Source organism: Clupea harengus, chromosome 11, assembly GCF_900700415.2.
Source record: "Clupea harengus chromosome 11, Ch_v2.0.2, whole genome shotgun sequence".
NCBI classification, from domain to species: Eukaryota; Metazoa; Chordata; class Actinopteri; order Clupeiformes; family Clupeidae; genus Clupea; species Clupea harengus.
Window position 1 is genome coordinate 19,773,958 of NC_045162.1, and position 19,929 is coordinate 19,793,886.

General features: G+C 41.5%; 1 protein-coding gene across 1 annotated transcript in view; it reads left to right on the forward strand.

The window, feature by feature from the left end:
* The window catches only part of me1 (malic enzyme 1, NADP(+)-dependent, cytosolic), a 105,773-nt gene extending 86,626 nt beyond the window's left edge, over nucleotides 1–19,147 (forward strand). The window contains exons 7-14 of the mRNA XM_012824587.3: nucleotides 3,367–3,476; nucleotides 4,206–4,303; nucleotides 5,142–5,255; nucleotides 6,126–6,231; nucleotides 14,189–14,331; nucleotides 14,543–14,716; nucleotides 17,917–18,015; nucleotides 18,785–19,147. Of these exons, the coding sequence (XP_012680041.1) occupies nucleotides 3,367–3,476; nucleotides 4,206–4,303; nucleotides 5,142–5,255; nucleotides 6,126–6,231; nucleotides 14,189–14,331; nucleotides 14,543–14,716; nucleotides 17,917–18,015; nucleotides 18,785–18,952 (1,012 nt within the window). The 3' untranslated portion in view covers nucleotides 18,953–19,147. The remainder of the gene's footprint in view (nucleotides 1–3,366; nucleotides 3,477–4,205; nucleotides 4,304–5,141; nucleotides 5,256–6,125; nucleotides 6,232–14,188; nucleotides 14,332–14,542; nucleotides 14,717–17,916; nucleotides 18,016–18,784) is intronic.
* Nucleotides 19,148–19,929: the final 782 nt, after the last annotated feature.

The window sequence follows — 19,929 nt, forward strand, 5'->3', positions numbered from 1 at the left end:
CACACATTTGACTGACAAATGCTTGTGCATTCTGAGACGTGGTGATTGTGTGTGTGTGGTGTGTGTGTGTGTGTGTGTGTGGCGGGAATGAGAGGTGCTGTTGGCTCTCCTCGCGCTGCCTGTCCTTAATTTCCTTTCTTGGCAGGAGTGTGAGTGGATTTCACCCCTGGGGTTTTATCAGTCTCAGCACACTCCCACCAGCATCCCCACCGCAGGCTTGCGTGTGTGAGGAGCCCACACACACCTCCGCTCACACACACAACCCTACACTCACACACGCACTTCCACTCTCTCACACACACACACACACCCTTCCAATACCGCACACCATTCTTCAAACACACTTCTACTATCACACACACAATTCTACACACATACCGCTACACTCCTGTGCTAAACTCACAAACACCAAGTCTACTCACACACAGACCCCCCTCTCTTACACACCTGTAGGTCTGGCAGTCATGGGCACCACTCCATAACCCTCAATGTAAAGACTCATGAAAGCATTCCAGTTAAAGTAACATATGCAGTCCACTCATGTTCGTCTTGTGGTTTCACTCTGTAGCTTTTCATTTGCATGTTGATATCAGATGTGTTAGATGGAGTCCTGTGAAATGGATTGGGTGCGAGAGTGAAGGAGGTAGGGGAGATGGCTAAGGTTCATTTTGTAGGCAGCTACAGGGTCCTCAAACACTTTTTGACATTCAGTTATTTGTATGTTTTCATCCAGCACCTCTGTCAGACCACAGTAGCCCTGTTTACACTGCGGGGCTTCGCTCTGAAACCCAAGACCAGGAACTTTGCCCTGGGCTACGAGCACCAGCGCTAGAGCTAGAGCTCCTGATGCGTTTCCACCATGGGCCATGTAACCAATGACAACAATTGCAGCCATAGAGACACTTTAGGCTACCATGGACAGACAAACTAAATAGAGCAAAACTATTAACTACTAGCAAAACACAAAAAAATGGAGTACCACATAGTCTGGCCTGTCGCCTCTTGGGAAATCTGGGCGCTACGTCTAGTCATTTAGTTCCACACTTGTGTACTTGGACACTTATATTCAAGGAGACTTACATTATTGTACAGATATATACATATCCATCAGTATGTGTGCTCCCTGGATATTATAAGACCCACCATCTACCTGTCATGAATTGAATTTCAGGGCTTTCTGCTCTGATTTGAATCCTATAATCCCAGCTCAACACATTTGCACGTACTGGATCATTATAATCATAGGAAACCGAGCTCGGAGGTCTGTTGTGAAATGCTATGATTGTAAACCTGATCTAATTATTGTAATAGTGCTGAAAATTGAGCTCACATTTTATTATTTGGTAATTGGAGCCGTTTGGGACAGATTAATGCTCAAGCCAATGGCATGTTCTTGGTCATCAAATCCATTAACCAGTCTTGGGTAATAGATCTGTAATGGGAAAGATTAAATTACTTCTGTGGGTGATCTGACTCCATTACTTTGTCCTCTGGCTTGTTTGCTTTAAGTTCCCTCGAGGCCTCCAGGGCGCCCTAACGTTTAGGAATTAGACTTCAGTTCCCTCAGGCTCACTTCAGACTTTTAGTTTTTTCCCCCCATGGGCAACTTGAACAACATAATAACAGCACTGCCACACAGAGATGTTCATGAGTAAAACACACCTCAGACAAATAATTACATGCCCACAATGTAGGTATGTATTGAAAGTGTCCCCCTCAGTTATCTTCAGACATTGGTTGAAGGAATGCAGGAGCTTTTAAAGTGGTTTAAGTCTAATGTGCGCCGGAAAAAGAAGGGTGTGGATTCTGTTGTGATGAGTCATTACTTTTATCACTTTAATCACTTTAATTTGCACTTAGAATGCACAAGCAGCTCCTGCAAGCCCATCTGCCTAGATTCAACACATTTACTGCACCAACTGACGGTTCTACCGCAGTCATAGCCCAAGCTCTTAGTGAAGCAAAACAACGAATCGCTGAGACAAAACTGATTCGGTTTTACACAGCCACCAATGACTTCTCAATTTTAGACCTACTTTCCTTAGCCAGTACAGCTGTTGTTAGGCTCTCACACAGTGCAACATAATTTAGAGAGAAGGTAGGCTTGTTATTGATGAAGATAGTTCCATCTATCTAGCTATCTCCTCTCCTACTCTCTACCTACTAGCCTTTGTTCGTGGTTCTTGGCTGTGACAGGACAAGGATTCTGTCACCAAAGTCAATGGCCAGTAAAGTGAGTTTCCGTGACAAGCTCACTGAAGTGGTAGATTCACCCTTCGAGCCTGTAGACTTCTGTGCTGCAAGACGTCTACTGGTCAGTGCATGTAGGAGAGTGGGATAAGCAGTGAAAGGGCCCCCTCTTCAGGATATTACAGGGGGCACAGATCTCAGATCAGTCCTGGAGTACACAGAGGGTGTAAGTGTTACTGACAGCTGAAGGTTACCAGAGGTTTGCTTTACCCATATGGAAAATGTCAAACATTTTTATGTAGTATAGGCTTAAACTATAACAGCGTGTGAGCACCCACACTTATGGCCTTTCATATACAGTAACATCAAAATTGTAAGTTTTATAAATGACCTCCCTTGCATGTAGAAGGGCATTATGACATTTTAGTATGACATGTATATACAAGCTCTTTACCGCAGATCTGTCATGCAAGTATTGTACATGACAAGTGTGATTCATCAATGTTCACAGTTTACAGAACTTTTCCATGTGGGTTTCTGGCCACCCAAGTGGAGTTACTTGTGCATATGTAGAAACAGACTCTTACTCTGACTCACACATAGGCATAGTAACAAATATACAACGCACGCACGCACGCACGCACACACACACACGCCACACCCATGGATACACGTTACAGATTACGGAAATGTTTGCACACACACACACACCGCACACAAAAATGCACCACACAAACACACTCACTTACATATTCAATCACAAACAATTCAATGGCTAAGGAGGTTGCTGGCTTATCTCTGTGTTTGGCATGCAGGCATGTAGCCCTTAGATGTTCTGGATACAGATGCCGTTGTCTAATTCACTTTTTGAAAAGCTTATACTCACTTAAAGCAGATAGAAAAAGACTGAATGAATGAGTGCTGGGTCTCATTTCCTTAGCACTTATTTTTTCTGTGCTTACGTAATATTGGACAAAAAAAAAACCTTGATAAAGTTATGTTTGTGAGAGGCTTCATCAAGAATTTTTTGCCTGCCTTGTGTAACCCAAAACCACACTGAGAGCCCATGAAAGCCAAAGAAAGCTGGGTCCTTCCAGAATCTTCTCCCCCTTACCTTTTCCACTGTCAATCTTGTGAATGCTTTCCATCTGTCATTCAACGCTGTTCTGTTGGCAGGTATGGCATGGACTGTCTGATCCAGTTTGAAGACTTCGCCAACATCAATGCCTTCCGTCTTCTGAGCAAATACCGTAATGAATACTGCACTTTCAACGACGACATCCAAGGTATCACTGTCATACCCATACACAAATATGCACAATTTATATTGATACAGACACGCTACACAGACATGCCTACAAGTATGCTCACGTACACACACATTTACTTGTATTGTCATGCACACATGTGTACACACACACACACACACACACACACACACACTTCTTCCTCCTCACATGTGTCCAAATCTGCTGATTTGGATAAATGAGAGCCCAGGCTCAGCCGCACCATGTCTGCCACCAGCTCCTCGTCTGAATGAAATGAAAACAACATTCCAGGAGGAATTAAACCTAATTACAGTAGCCCCCAAATTGAAAGAGTCTAATTATAACCACATTTCTCCTCTCTTTCTCTGACTTTCTCTGACTTTAAAGACTTGTATGCCATTGCAGATGATGGGACAAGCACATCAGACAAAACCATGCCTCTATTTTTTTCTAATAAAAAAGAAAATAACAAAATATCACATCATTCTGATAGTCACAATACAGTAAGCTTATAAAGAAGACACTGCATTGGACCATGATAGCATCTGTACATATATGCAACACATTCATGATTCAGTTTTTGCTTTGCATTGTGTGAATTGTATTTCACCGGATATAGTATATTACCCGTTTGCACATGTGTACTCAGTCATAGCAGGGAGTCATTGGTGGACACTGATGCCTGTGACTGATGCCTGTGACTGATGCCTGTGACTGATGCCTGTGTTGTCCTCTAATTGCCCCCAGGCACAGCTGCTGTGGCAGTGGCTGGGCTCCTCGCTGCCCTCCGCATCACTAAGAGCAAAATGACAGACCACACCATTCTCTTTCAGGGAGCGGGGGAGGTAAGACTGTTAACCTAAGATGAATAGATTGTATATCGTATAATAGGCCTTAAGGTTGTGTTGTACATATCATATAATATATTGTATATATGTATATATTATAATATATCATAATATATCATAATATTTATCATATAAATAATTAAAATGGCAAACTTTTTCCTGTAACACATCAGGTTTATTGCCTGTAATTACAAGAGGAATAACCACCAACCATTGTTCCCATTTTCCATCTCCCATCAGAGTTGTTTTTATGGAGGTCTGAATGGCCACCTTAAGCTGCGTTACGCAACAGGTCATCCATAAACATGCCAATTACACCGAAATAAGCAAAGAACCATTTGCACCAGGATACGGCCTGAACGTGGTCCACACCGCAATACAGAACTAGTCAAATGGTGGATGACCAAGCAGAGAGGCATGGAATGAAATCATTTAAGTCTAACTCACACACTTCTGTCATTCTCTAAAAATTAGAAATCAGCTGAAAAAAGCAGACCATCATTTTGACCCAGCACAATTGTGCAGCAACACCCAGATGCTTCTTGCTTCAGTTGTAGTAATAAACCGAACCGTTGCACCAGGTTTGCAGGTGATAACTGTTTGTGACGCAGTCAGTGGGTCTCTTGGATCAATATGTGTCAGGGCCAACAGTGGGTCAAGTCAATAATGATTTAGGCCCACAGCTGCTCAGGTCAAAGGGTATACATGGTTGAAAAGATGTACAGGGAAACCTGTGACCTGTGTGATCATAAAGCAAACAAAAGGGTTTAAAAATCAAACACCACCCTCACCACCGCCCGTTGTTTTCTGCTTTTCTCTCGGCACTTCCTCACAGGCTGCCATGGGCATAGCTGACCTGATCGCCATGGCGATGGAGAAGGAAGGACTTCCGAAGGACAAGTGCCTTAGAAAGATCTGGATGGTTGACTCCAAGGGCCTCATCGTCAAGGTAGTCCTGTGCTGTAGTCATGTGTGTGTCGGTGCTCCCCAGAGGAGGTCACATGGCTGTGGAGGAGGGGTGGTTTCCCATGGTCGGGCACCTGTAACTATTTGCCCTGATGAATGCACAGAACACACAAGATCATTCAACACATGTTATGGTACCAGCGTCGGGAGGAGGACTGGTCCTTAGTCAGGCTCATGGGGTAACATGTTCAGTCACATGAGAGAAATCCAACTCCTCCGCAGATTGTCGGAGTAACTGTGGTGTGTAAGTGTTTGAGTGAACTCCTTTGACCTCTACCGCCCTCTAGAGGCCACTGCCTCATTAGCCTCCTCTTTTGGGAGGGCTTTGCCGTTATTTAGCTGGAGAAGTGAGAGAAATGTGATGTGAGGGGACAGGTTGAGCTCTCTTTGTAGGCCATTTCTGAGCGATCAGGGGATTGTCTGTGCTTTGTCGTCGAGGCTGATGGCTTCTGATAGACCTGGCAAGGCACTGAAGCATACTGTGTTGTAAACCAACAAAGGATTTAATACGATGGAAAGAAACACACCCTGAATGTGACATGAAAAGGTGAAGACAAATAATGTAAACATACCTAAACATGCTATAAAATAGTAACTGTGAATAGTGTACACCTAATAAGAAATGATTAAAAGGATGTGTGAATGTAGCAAATAGTTATTATTTGTCATCAAAGATGCAGTAATTATGTAATAATTGTCTGTTTTACACAGACAATCACTGCTTAACTGTGCTGTCAGGCCAAGCTCACAGTTTAATCACGTCCAGGGAACCTATGCCTACTAATGTTACACTAAGTTAGTCTCATGATTTCCTCTTTCTTTCTTTCTCTCCGTCTGTCTCTCCTTCTCTCAGGGCCGAGACAACCTGACCCATGAGAAGGTGAGGTTTGCTCATGAGCACCCACAGATAAGCAAGCTGGAGGATGCGGTGAAGGATCTCAAGCCCACGGCTATTATAGGTAAGCTCCATATAGCTCAACACACACTTACACAAACACATACAGAAACACCCAAACACACTCAAAATGCACATACAGATAAACACACATACACACAGAAACACTCATATATACGCACATGCACACACATACACACACTTTTCATACAGCAAAAAACACACACGTATGCATGCACATACAAAAACATAAACACTTATCCGCACTCACACACTCATACAGCAGAAAAAGAAATGAAACACACACACACACGCTTCCGGGCAAATGTTCAAGATGGCGACATAGACCTAATAACTCTCCTGATAAAGTACAAGAAAAACCCACTAAAACACGATACTTTTGTACATGCAAGACAATATAATAACTTAGTATGAGTGGGGCTAAAGGCAAGAAAGGTTCGGGGAAATCTAAAACCGACGAAGACACGAGAGAGAGAAAAAACACAACGGAAAATATTGCTAGCATGGAGAGAGTGGAATCTACTCAAGAAGAGCTTACCACTGCGAAAGCTATTCAAAACCTGAGTAAGAACATACAAGAGTTGAAATGTGAACTTAAGCAGGAATTACTGGATTTTAAGAATGACTTCAGAAATGATATGAAACAAGAATTTAACAACTTCAAGACGGAGATGAATCAGAAGTTACAGAATATCTCTGGTGATGTCTGTAATCAAGATGCAAGGCTAACTGAGGCAGAACAACGGGTGGAGGAACTAGAGACGGCTAACACTGAGCTAAGAGATAGTCTGCTCTACTTGGTTATGTTCGCACACGACTTCCCTGCCGAGGTAAACAGCAGACTGAAAGAATACAAAGACATCAGGAAAATCCTCAAAGAGAAACAAATTCGCTTCCAGACACCATATCCTGCTAAAATGAAGATTTACTGGGATAATGGAGCCTGTGTCTACAACAACGCAACTAAAGCAGCGGAGGACATGATCAAGAGGGGCTATCCAGTGGACCTGCCACAGACGAATGTTATGGACTGGGAACAGAAACTCACACGGGGCGTGCATTGGAATACTGAAGGAGATCTTGCCGAACGAGTCCGGGGGAGGCTCAGTGAATTCGAACGGCAGTAGGATAAGCACTAACCTAACGTGATTGTTTGACTCTCACAACCATCCTCTGGTAGGTTATTTTGATCTTGGTATTTAAACTGTCCACTCGACAAAGAGTATTTTCCTTTCTAAATTTCAGATTTGTTTAAAAAAAAATGTATTATTATTATCATTATTTTTCATTTTTATTTCGATCCCCGGACAATACAAAGAAACCGTTTTTTTCTTATCAGGAAGAGAACCTATATGACTTTGTTGCTCAAGGGAAAAGGAACTTTGCTTCTAGCGAAGAGGGAGCCCCTACAGGATGTAGGGCTATTACTCCATGACTACTTCAATGAACAATATGAGAGGTTGATAGGGTATAGTAACACCCTGAGGTTGGAAGTGAATGTTGCACTTGTTCTAGAGGTGCCTTTTGGTTATATCTGTTGTTATTGTGTTTGTTTTGTCGGCATATTCGATCTTAATTGTGATGATGGGCTATAGCAGCTTTAGAGCAGCCTCTTGGAATGTGAATGGTTTAAATAACCCAGTTAAGAGGAGTAAAGTAATGGCTAAGATAAAGAAGGGGAAAAATCAAATCATTTTTTTACAGGAAACTCATTTATCTCAAAGTGAGCATGAAAAACTAAGGAAGTTTGGGTACAGGAACATATTTTATCGTTCGTTTAAAAAAGGCCACAAAAGAGGTGTTGCGATATTATTACATAATTCCATACATTTTGAATTAGTCAAAGAAATAAGGGACAGTGAAGGCAGATATATTCTAGTGCAAGGTAAGATAGAAGATCAAATGACTACCCTTCTTTCAGTTTATCTTCCTCCACAGAGTGACCCAAAACTTTTCAAGAAAGTTCTGGAGCTTATCGCTTCAGAATCACAAGGTACATTAATCTGTGCAGGAGATTTTAACACGGTAATAAATAGATTGGATACATCAAACAATAAAAGGATGATATCACCTCAAACTAAAATACTGAGAAGGGGTCTGGAGGAGATTGGCTTACTGGACGTGTGGAGAGACCTACACCCAACGGAGAAAACCTACACATACTTTTCTGCGCCCCACACAGTGTACTCGAGAATAGATTTTTTCTTTATCTTTAGGAATGATAGACATAGGATTCAGTCCTGCGATATTGGAACTAGGGATATATCAGATCATTCTCCATTATACCTGACATTGTGTTTGGACAGTAGACCTAAGAAAACAAACTGGAGACTCAATACAAGCCTTCTTAATAAGGAGACGGTGGTACAGCAGGTAAAAGCTGAAATACAGGACTTTCTCAGAATAAATGATAATGGGGAAGTAAACCCAAATATTCTATGGGACACTTTTAAAGGCAGTTGTCAGGGGCAAACTGATATCTCTTAGCGCAGCTATGAAAAAGGCAAAAGAAAATAGACTTAATCAACTTGAAAAAAAAACTGGGTGAACTAGAAAAAAGGCACAGTGAGAATCAGAGCGAACAGATAATGTGTGAAATTAAAGAAATCAGAAATCATATATCAAATTGCTATAAAGACGAGTTAGACAAAAAATATAAATACTTAAAACAATCATATTATGAAGTAGGTCCCAGAGCTACAAAGTTATTGGCAAAGAGAATACGGAAAAAACAGATTTCACAATCAGTCTATAAAATTTTGGACACAGGAACAGGACAAACGTATAACAATTTGGATGAAATTTATGCTGCATTCCAAACATACTACAGGAAGCTGTACTCCCAAACAAAACAAGATTGTAAAGAGAATATAAAAACATTTTTAAACTCATTGGACCTGCCCTCAATCGGTGACAATCAAAATGGCTGTTTAACCTCAGTGATCTCAAGGAAAGAACTAGAGGATGCGTTGCATAAATTAAAAAATAATACAACCCCTGGGACCGACGGCCTGCCCACGGAATGGTACAAAACATTTGGAGAACACCTGATTCCAGTTCTCTTAAGATCTTTCAACTGGACTCTTGAGGAAGGATCGATCCCCCCTTCATGGAATGAGGCAATTATTTCTGTCATCCCAAAAGAGGGAAAGGATAAAATGTTGTGTAGCTCCTACAGACCAATCTCAATTCTAAATCAGGATTATAAACTTTATTCATCTATTATATCGAAGAGATTAGATTCCTTTATTCCTGATCTGATTGACAATGACCAAACGGGATTTGTTAGGGGGCGCCAAACGCAAGATAATATCAGGCGATCACTTCATATAATATAGCCTGGATGCCAGACGAACTTAGCCACGCCCACACATTTTTTGGTCGGGAAGTTCGGTCTGGTGTCGCTCCGTTGGGGAGAAATTATCTCCTCACAAAAATCTGTGAGGAGTTAGATAGACCAATCAAATTGTCAGGGCGGGCTTTATACGATGATGGACAGATGATCAACCCTAACGTAATCAACCACGTCACCAAAGAGCTTTTGGGGTGAATTCGTTTTCAACAAACATGGCTGCCGTTGGAGAGCTGAAATGTGGAAATTCGAGTCTGTTTTAGAAGACATTGACAGCACATTCATTTTGAAAGAGGAACAGAGAAACGCGATCAAGGCATTTGTCGATCGAAAAGATGTTTTTGCCGTCCTTCCTACGGGATCCGGTAAAAGTTGAATGTATCAGCTGGCCCCATGGTCTACGTTATGGTCATACTACGTTGCTCTGATTGGTTCTAGATATATCCAATTGAGCGAAGAGGCATTTTTTTTCCTGGTTCGGTTGAAACACGCCCCATAATCACAGTCCAACGGAGCGGTATCAGACTCATATTCTGACTAGAATTATGAGTATGACATCGTCAGGCTACATATAATACACAATATTAGAGAAAGTAAAATGGGTGCAGCATTAATAAGTCTTGATGCCGAGAAAGCTTTTGATTGTGTCAGTTGGGAATATCTGTTTTTGGTCCTGGAAAGGTTTGGCTTCACTAAAAATTCAATTGATATTCTTTATATTCTGCCCCAACAGCAAGAGTTAAAATAAACGGTCGATTAACCAATCGCATCAACCTGGAAAGGTCTACACGTCAGGGGTGCCCTCTTTCCCCAACCCTTTTTGCGCTTTACATTGAACCATTGGCACAAGCTATAAGAGAAAATGATGATATCCATGGAATTGATGTAAACGGGAAAGAGCATAAAATAGCATTATATGCCGATGATATTTTGTTGTATGTTGCAGATCCAGATAGGTCTCTCCACGCACTTTTGGATCTCCTTGAGACATTTGGTAATCTTTCAGGGTATAAGCTTAACATACAAAAAACACAAATATTAGTATTTAACTACAGACCATCAGTAGATCTTGAACAGAGGCTTACCATTGACTGGTCTCAAAAAGCAATTAAATATTTGGGGGTTTGGTTAACCCATTGTCCTAAAGACCTGTATAAAAGAAACTATGAAGAAGTGAGCAAGAAAATTAAGGAAGATCTTAACCACTGGTCAACATTTTTGATAAGCTTCAGTTCAAGAATTGAGACCATCAAAATGGTTGTTATGCCTAAATTGTTATACCTATTCATGTCATTACCAGTTAAAATTCCAATCTGTCAATTTAATGAATGGAACAAGCAAATATCTAGATTTATATGGAACGGAAAGAAACCAAGGATTAGATTTAATACATTAACCATTGATAAGGCTAGAGGTGGAATGTCCCTGCCAAATCTCAGGGATTATTACTTGGCGGCCCAGATAAAACCTGTCATTCTTTGGTGTGACAGTGGATATGATGCAGGATGGAAGGAGATGGAGAGGAAGTGTGGAGATATCCCAATACAAGCAATGATTGGTGACCGAAAATTAGCTACAACTCATCAGGAGGACTTGAATCCTTTAGTCTCCTTTACCCTGTCCATATGGTTTGATGTTATCAAACAATTAAATCTATCCACACAGATAAAAAACTGAGATGGGTCGCATATGACACAGATTTTGTTCCAAACAGTATGGACTCCAGGTTTAAATTTTGGATGAATAGAGGAATCACAGCTTTTTGCAGATTGATACAAAACAATAGATTACACAGTTTTCAGACAATAAGAGAAAAATACAATTTAGAAAAACAAGATTTTTTCAGATATTTACAGCTGCGCCAATACTTTTTAAAAGAAATGGGTAAAAAAGAAGCAAATACTGTGCCGAATGACATAATACAGTTGATCACACAGACTTACACCATTGGCTCTAAGTCAGTGATTTCAAGACTCTACCAGGGAATAGTTAAGGGAAGAGGCAGTTCCACAAATTACATCAGAGAAAAATGGGAAAAGAAATAAAGGAAAGAATATCCCCCCAACAATGGGAGAATATATGTGAAAATATGTCTTCGACTACCTGCTCATCTTATTGGCGTGAATTTTGTTGGAAAAACCTTGTCCGTTTTTTTATCACACCTAAATTAAAATCACATCAAACATCACTGACACACACATGTTGGAGGGGTTGTGGGGAAGTGGATGCAAATCACTACCACATTTTTTGGGCCTGCCCGAAGATTGATAAGTTCTGGGAGAATGTTTGGGAAACTATACAACAAATTTTAGATTTACAAATTCCAGGATCATGTCTATCACTTTATTTGGGCGATATGCCAGAAGAACTTACTAGAAATGATAAATACCTGTTGAAAATATTTACGGCAGCAGCAAAGAAAGCAATCACACGTAAATGGTTACAGACCGACTCACCTACTGTGGATAATTGGTTGGATATTATTAAGGAGATCCATGAGATGGAGAGACTAACCTTTCTATTGCGTTTGAGAAATTACTTGTATATCGGAAGATGGACAAAATGGAATCTGTATATGTTTAAGTAGGGTTGTGATTATTGATTGACTTTTGATATAATTTGCCATTTCATTTTCCTTTCTGCTGCTGTATATTATATAAATATATGTCTGGGAATGCTGTAGCGCATGTCACAATAATATGTTGTACAAAATGAATGTTGTCGTGCCGACACTTAACCTTGTACTTGTATGGTTGTTCAGTACCATTGTCTTTCACAGAAAAACTCAATAAAATCTAAGTAACAAAAAAAAAGAAACACACACACACACACACACACACACACACACACGTGAGCACATGCATGTGTTATGCACTCTGTCTCATCATAGCTGTGCTGCAGCAAATTACTGCATAGTACATTGGTGGAAATCAAATACATTACATTTACATATAGATGCTTTTATCCACTTTTACAGATGCCTGGTCTGTCATGCATTTTCATTGCACAACATGTAGGCTCTCAACTGATGTATTTGTACCAAGTGGCTCTGTTTCAAGCCTGTTATCTGGGCGTCATTTGCACCATACTCTACCAGGTGGTCCGACACACAACCTTCTGAGGGGGGAGGTGTTGTGGCATGTCTTTGACGTGTGGAGAATTGCTTTGCCCTTGTGATTGACAAGGTGAGACAGAGAGAGAAACCCAGAGAAGAAGGAGAGGCAAGGGAGATGGCCTCTCCCATTGACCCTTTAAGTTAAAGTTTAGGATCCATTTTAAGATTTTCTTATTTGTGTTTAAGGCTGTGAATGGTTATATTTCAAATCTATTGACCCTGTATGCTCCGCCAAGGACACTGAGCTCCTCTGAATAACTTTTGTCTGTTTTACCTTGGTCAACTTTTACATCTAAGGGTGCTCGTGCTTTTACTGTTGTTGGTCCTAAATTACGGAAAAGTCTCCCATTAGATATAGATCTGCTGCCTGCATAGAGACTTTTAAAGGGTAGAAAATAAGAAAGTATTTTTACTCACTTGCATTCCCTGGATTTAAATTTAAATTTGATTTGAACTTGGCCGTGTTCTTTCTTGTGAATTGTCTGAGGTTGTGTTTTTATTTGTGCTTTTAGTTCAGTCTGAGGTTCTATGGGTTTGGTCAAGTCAACTCTTCATTCTGTGCTCTGTTTTGCCTGTCTGGTTTTGTTACTGTTTTCCTTGCAATGCAGAGGAGAATGTTACCGTAAATGCGAAGTTCAAACGTGTAAAAGTTTGACACCAAATGCAGAGGACAGAATGGATCAGCATTACTGTAGGGCTACAGCAGACTTCTAGTGGTATTACAGTACTTTGGTAGACTGTATCTTTTGTTGATGTATATAATTTACTGCATTGGAAATACTGCAGTAAATACATGGCATATTCATACATTTTTGTGGTATTATAGTAAGCCTATATAGTGCAGTAACACATGCAATTTTAACATATGGCTGTAATGAAACATATTGCAGCATTTTAGAATTATTTGTTTACTGTAATATTACAAACTTTATTACTGTAGTCCAAAGAAGTGTTTGTCTGTGTTTTTTTCTCTTTTTTCAATGCAACACTTCAGTAATCTATGCAAAACTGGAGGACACAGCAACATTTTATATATGCAATTGGCAATGCTTCAAGTTGTTAGTGTTTTTTAGGTCATTGTACTCTGAGAGAGAACATGTGTTTAAGTTATGGCAGCATTGGTTGTGGTGTGGTTGTTGTAGTGCATTTTGCACCAAAGGTTAACTGATATGCGGAGGTGTGTGTCTGTAAAGCCCACTGTGTTAAGTGTTTGGGAAAAGTGTTCATGGTATTGATACAAGAGTTAAAATGATTGGAGAAAACTGTAACTGCACGCGTGCACATCAAACGTTACGTGTTAGTGGCACTTGTCGTAATGATGCTCTAATGCACAATGGAAAGGACTGGGCAGCCCGATGGTCAGACCTCGAAGGCAATGTAATGGGCTCAGGTGGTAAAACTGTGTGTGTTTGTGCCTATTTGTGTGTGTGTGTGTGTGTGTGTGTGTGTGTGTGTGTGTGTGTGTGTGTGTGTGTGTGTGTGTGTGTGTGTGTGTGTTTGTGTAATCGTGTGAATTGACTTGCCCTGTTGCAGGTGTGGCGGCCATTGCTGGAGCCTTCACGGAGCAGATCATCAGGGACATGGCATCATTTAACGAGCGACCAATCATATTCGCTCTCAGCAACCCTACCAGCAAAGCAGAGTGCACTGCAGAGCAATGCTACACCATCACAGAGGTACTGCGTCCGTGTGTGTGGGCATGTGGATGTAGGCGCATGTTTGGGGGGGGGGGGGTGTTGGTAGGTTGGGAGAATATGCTTGTTTGAGTGTTGTTAATGTAAATGTTTTGTAGGGTACTTGTAAATGTGCTATATGTGTTTATGTGTGTTAACTTGCATTCTTCAATCATTCCATCTCATGCACCTCAATTTTCCCATGTCATCTCAGGGCCGGGGCATCTTTGCCAGTGGAAGCCCATTTGACCCCGTGACCCTTCCCGATGGGCGGAAGTTCTTCCCTGGTCAGGGCAACAACTCTTACGTGTTTCCCGGTGTGGCTTTGGGGGTCACGGCCTGTGCCATCCGGAACATCACTGACGAGATCTTCCTCACCACTGCCGAGGTAACACACTCTGCAAACCATCTCTACACACACGGCCTCAAAAAACCACACACACACACAGCCACACTTTGAACCATCACATGACTTTAAATACACATCAAATGCTGCCTGTTGAAACACACATGAGCAAATGTGCTCTTTATGTGTGTGAAAAAAGCAAGATGTACAGTATATGCATACACACACACACACACACACACACACACACACACACTGTCTCTTGGCCTTTCATTTCTTGTGTGCTCAGAGAGGTGTGTGCCATGTTCAGGTTCGACCCGATCCGCATTATCACACTTCCCACCCAGTGTACATGCTTTGTTTGAACAAGCCTATAGCTTTGTTTGAATGAGCATATGACGCACACTCACACAGACACACGCTGACAAATAGATACGCTGTACCCAACAACGCAAATAGTTTATGGCCCTGCTCGCTCTTTCTAATAAACACCTCATATAACTCAAAACCACTATAGAATTTCCACGCCTTGGCTCAAAGTTTTTAAATGCATGTCAGTATTTCATTAACTTTATGCTCCAGTCATGTATCCAAGTAAACAGCCTCGCTTTCCTCAATAACAATCTATTTATTTTTCCCTGATGTTAGTGACTCATGACCTCATCTATATATTGGAGTTAATTAATGATTACAGACACAGGTGAATAGCACCCAAACGTCCCCAAGGTCTCCTCATTTACTGAAGCTTGATTGTTGTCCCCCACTTGTAAGTCGTTTGTATAAAAGCTGGTATATGAGTTAATGTAAATGCAAATGTGAGACGCTGCAAGTTGCCCTGAATGTTAACTCCCTGATTTACCCTTTGATAAATATGCGTGTGCATGGCGTTGACCCGTGGGCGAGGGTGACACAGAAAATAGTGGATGTTGGGTAGTATTGGTTAAACCGGAGATAATTAGTGTTTAAAATGGGGAGTCAGTGTGACCTTAATTGGCCAGAGATAGTTGTGTACGATGCATACTAATCTGGGTGCTTGGGTGTGTATTTGTATTTGTGTATCTGTGTGAGTGTGTGTCTTTTTTTTTTCTCTCTCTCTCTCTCTGTCTGTCTGTGTGTTTGTGTCCGTACTACGTCAGTTCACAGCTGCCATTAGAATGCGTCTCCACACCATTTGTGACCGGATTTCACTTATCTGCTCTATATGCAAATAATCACGTACATCATTTCCAAATGTGTTTTTTTTTTTTTTTTTTTTTTACTGGCCTAAGACAGCGATCATGATTAAAGAAAAAAAAAAGCTTCTGATTGATGTTTCGTTTTCAGGCCAAGTATATTCCCCATTTAAAAAAAATGGGAGAGTGTGTAGCCTACATGCCCTTAGCCTACATGAATACTTGCGTTTACCTTTCAAATAGCCTAAATTCTACATCTCCTGGTTTCAAACAGCTCAAGTGTCCCAGACTCTATGAACGTATTTAACACTAGAGCACTACTGGGTCAAAGTGACTCTTTTATTTATAAATGAAAAAAAAAATGTCATGTACGTGTATTTCATTTTGGAAAATTGGTAGGCAGGTTTTATAGGGATCATAGGGATATTTGAAAATTGATTAACCACTGTCAGTAAATCCAAAGTGTAACTTCATGGAAAAGACACAAGCTCTGTTTGTGTGTTATGTATTTGTGTCACGTGTGTACGGTGGGTCAACAATAACTTCATTTTCATGCTAAGCATTAGGCACATCGCTGTCGCTTTGGCAAGCCACCACAATCACAAATTAACTGAGATTGTGTTTGTGTGCGTTTATTGGGGATGAAAGATAGCGAGAGATTACATTTCATTGAAATGTGTTGCATTGCCTCTAAGCTCATCCTGCACCAAGGAATCAAGGAAGAGGAGCTGTGGTTCTGACAGAAATGCAAACACACATATGCCCCTCCATTGAGAGCTGACTTCCTGCCTCCCAGGCTGGTTCTGTGGAATGATGCTCATCTTCTCTTATCAAAGGCAGCTCCCAAGGATCACTGAGTCTCATCACATTCAGATGCCAGTCATTCTACCACCCGTCAGGCCAAACCATTGAGGCCGATAGCATTTTCCCCTCCATTGGCTCAACACTAAATATATCCGTCTCTCTGGTTGTCCTTATGTCTGTCCATCTGCCTGTCTGTCTCGGCATCATTAAGCTAATGTGATTATATAGCACTACCTCTTTACCCAGCCAGTAAAACCTTTATTCGTATATACAGTACAGTACATGCTAAACATGGGAAATGAAAACCCTTCCTGCATGTTTTTTATGAAATGTTTTATGAGTGGTGGGGCCACTTAATTGTATTTGCTTTGATTGTCCAATAATGGCAGATCGCAGATCAGTCTGCACTTTCCTTCATAGCCTTAAAGGTTTAGTCCTCGGTTTTAATCCCATAATTAAAATCAGACTTTTTGTTAAATCGAGCACATTTCTTGTAAATCGAAAACAAACAAAGTGGCTCGGACTGAGCAATACACTATTCCAGCCAATCAACAACGTTGCTAGTTTAGGGGCACTGAAAGGAGGACTGTATTTGATTGGCTGTTCAAATATCGACCGTTTATAATCTTTTTTTTATCATTCGAACCAGCTTTCAATAGCAATGATTTTGCTGCCTTGCTCTTTATATTCTCTTTGGTGTTTTTCTGTTGACAGTAATATTGATTTTAGATTGGCACGTGATGGATGGAGCGGAGCTCCCTGCTGACACGTGAACCAAATGCTTTGTTCCATAATCTCCTGTCCTTTTTTGAAATTGGCTGAAGAAATAGAGGCTCTGTTTACACACTGTGTGCTTTCCAGGAAGTTGAGTTGGGAGATGAGGTGGACCTTTATTGACATAGGAAAACAAGTCATCTTCTGTCGTGTGTAATAATGTGGAGATGAGATGGAATCTGAATGTCTCACTTACAGACTCAGAGATGAGAGAGGGGAGAGCTGAGGCTGTGGTCTAAAGCCTGGGAGCTACCCAGTAGTAATCTCCGCCTTGATCCAGGAAGGGAGCAAGGGTTTAAAACTGTGGAACAACATCAGTTCTCTTTATACCAACTCTCTCACTCGAGTGCAGTGCACAGTACCTGGTGTGTGTGAGGATGTGTACATTTTTTGTTCAACTCTTTATGTGTGTGTGTGTGTGTGTGCACCTGTATCTGTGTTTTTTTGTTCTCACGTAGCACGATGTAATTTGTCGTCGGTTTCCTCTTGCAGACCATTGCTGACCTGGTGACAGAAAAGGACCTCTCTGAGGGAAGACTCTACCCTCCCCTCACCACGATCCGGGACGTGTCCTTCAAGATTGCCGTCAAGGTAACATGACGCACACGTAGTGCGCTCTGACTGCCATAGCAACGAGCCTGGCTCTTTGGCATTGCGATCAGGGTGCAGGCTTGGTACCCCGCAGACCTGGGTGACTGCTCTCTCCCTTCGCCACACTCCTAATTCCCCTTTGACCCCTGCCAAAGGGTGCTCCTCAGTCCCCCGTAGAGGCAACTTGAGCTTTTGAGACGCATCCCTTGACGCATTTCTTGGCGACTGAGGAAACTCATTTAAGGTCTCTGAAAAAATGCCTTTTTCATGAAGACGAGTCTTTCGAAAGGAACGCCCCAGGCTAACTCCACAGAAGAACACTGAGGAGGAACAGAGTTCCTTAAAGGTTCTCTTTCAAGTAATGCTCATAACTCATAAGGGGGGTTAGGAGGAGTTTACAGAGAAACCCTCGTGGCACGGATCACAGTCGAAACCTTTCAGCATCTTACAAAACATTTTGTGCTCGCTCCAACCAAGCCAAGGGTGTAGGCTCAATGGTAAATAGTCACAAACACAAATTAAATATTCAATATAGACATAAATACACAATTCTGTGAAACACAAGACTCATTACTCTGTTCTTAGAGTTGGCATCATTTTTAGTTAATAGAGAATATTTATTTACATTTCAATAAAATGTAATTTAAGGGCCAGCCTAAATGGCCTGTAAGTTGCGTTTTATCATGTAGCACACATATTCATATCCTTTTTTGTGTGTGTGTGTGTGTGTGTGTGTGTGTGTGTGTGTGTCCTGTGTTTGCACACATAGATAGTAAAGCTTGCATACAAGCACAAGATGGCCACACTGCATCCAGAGCCCGAAGATAAGGAGGCCCTGGTGCGGTCACTCATCTACAGCACTGACTACGAGGAGTTTGCCGTGGACTCGTACCGCTGGCCGGAGGACGCCATGGTCATCCAGAGCTGCAAGCTGTGACGGGCACAGTCAGGGGACTGGTCCGGAAGGAGAGGAGGAGGAGGAGGAGGAAGAAGATGAAGTAACTGTATCGATCATAGCACTGTTTTTACATGTTCTTGATGCTTTCTATGTCGTTGTGTGTTGCCCGCTGTCAACTCCAAAGGAAACTAAAGAGGTAAATGCTGAGTAAAGGTGTTTTTATTACCATTGAAATGTCTTGAGTCTTGTGAGGGGGTGTGTGTGTGTTTTTTGACGCGGTGTACAGAAGATAAACTCCTTCAGTTGTTAGCTTATTAAATCCTCTCACGTATCCAGTCAGAACAACATGGTTGAAAGATATAAAAGATGAGCGTTACAAGGTCAGTGTCCAAATCAGAGATAAAGATATTTCCACACCAACACACACACATACACATTCATACAAATACACACTTTCTCTCTCTCACACAAACAAACACACACACACAGTACATGAAAGAGACTGAGCATCACAGGATGGACTGCATACCTGTGTCTTGGAACATTAAATTGCTCCACAGGCTCAAGTGAGATCACAGCGGTCTTAGTTATCAAAGACAGGTTAATGCACCAGCAGGTAACCTCAAAGCACCAGACTGAACATCACCACCCAATCTTCCCTTCAGCCTACTCACCCCTCTTGTCTGGATCACTGGGTTCCCGCATAGCTTACACTCTCATAATAGCAGCGTTTTGGAATCCCTTGTTTTGGATGACAAGATGGACAGTCTCATCTGGCCTTGTACTGCAAGATGACATCCGCTGAACATGATGTTGTATAAAGGGGGCCGTTATGTTGTCAAAGCTGAAAGCACTTTTGCAAAGTCCCGATCCTTGTGGGTGATGATGACGCACCAATGCAAGACCATCTTATATGGGGGGGAAAAACATTTTTGATGTCAGGTTTTTGTAACAGAACAAAGCTTTATATAATTCCATGTTATAGTTGTATCGTGTGTGTAATATATATATATATA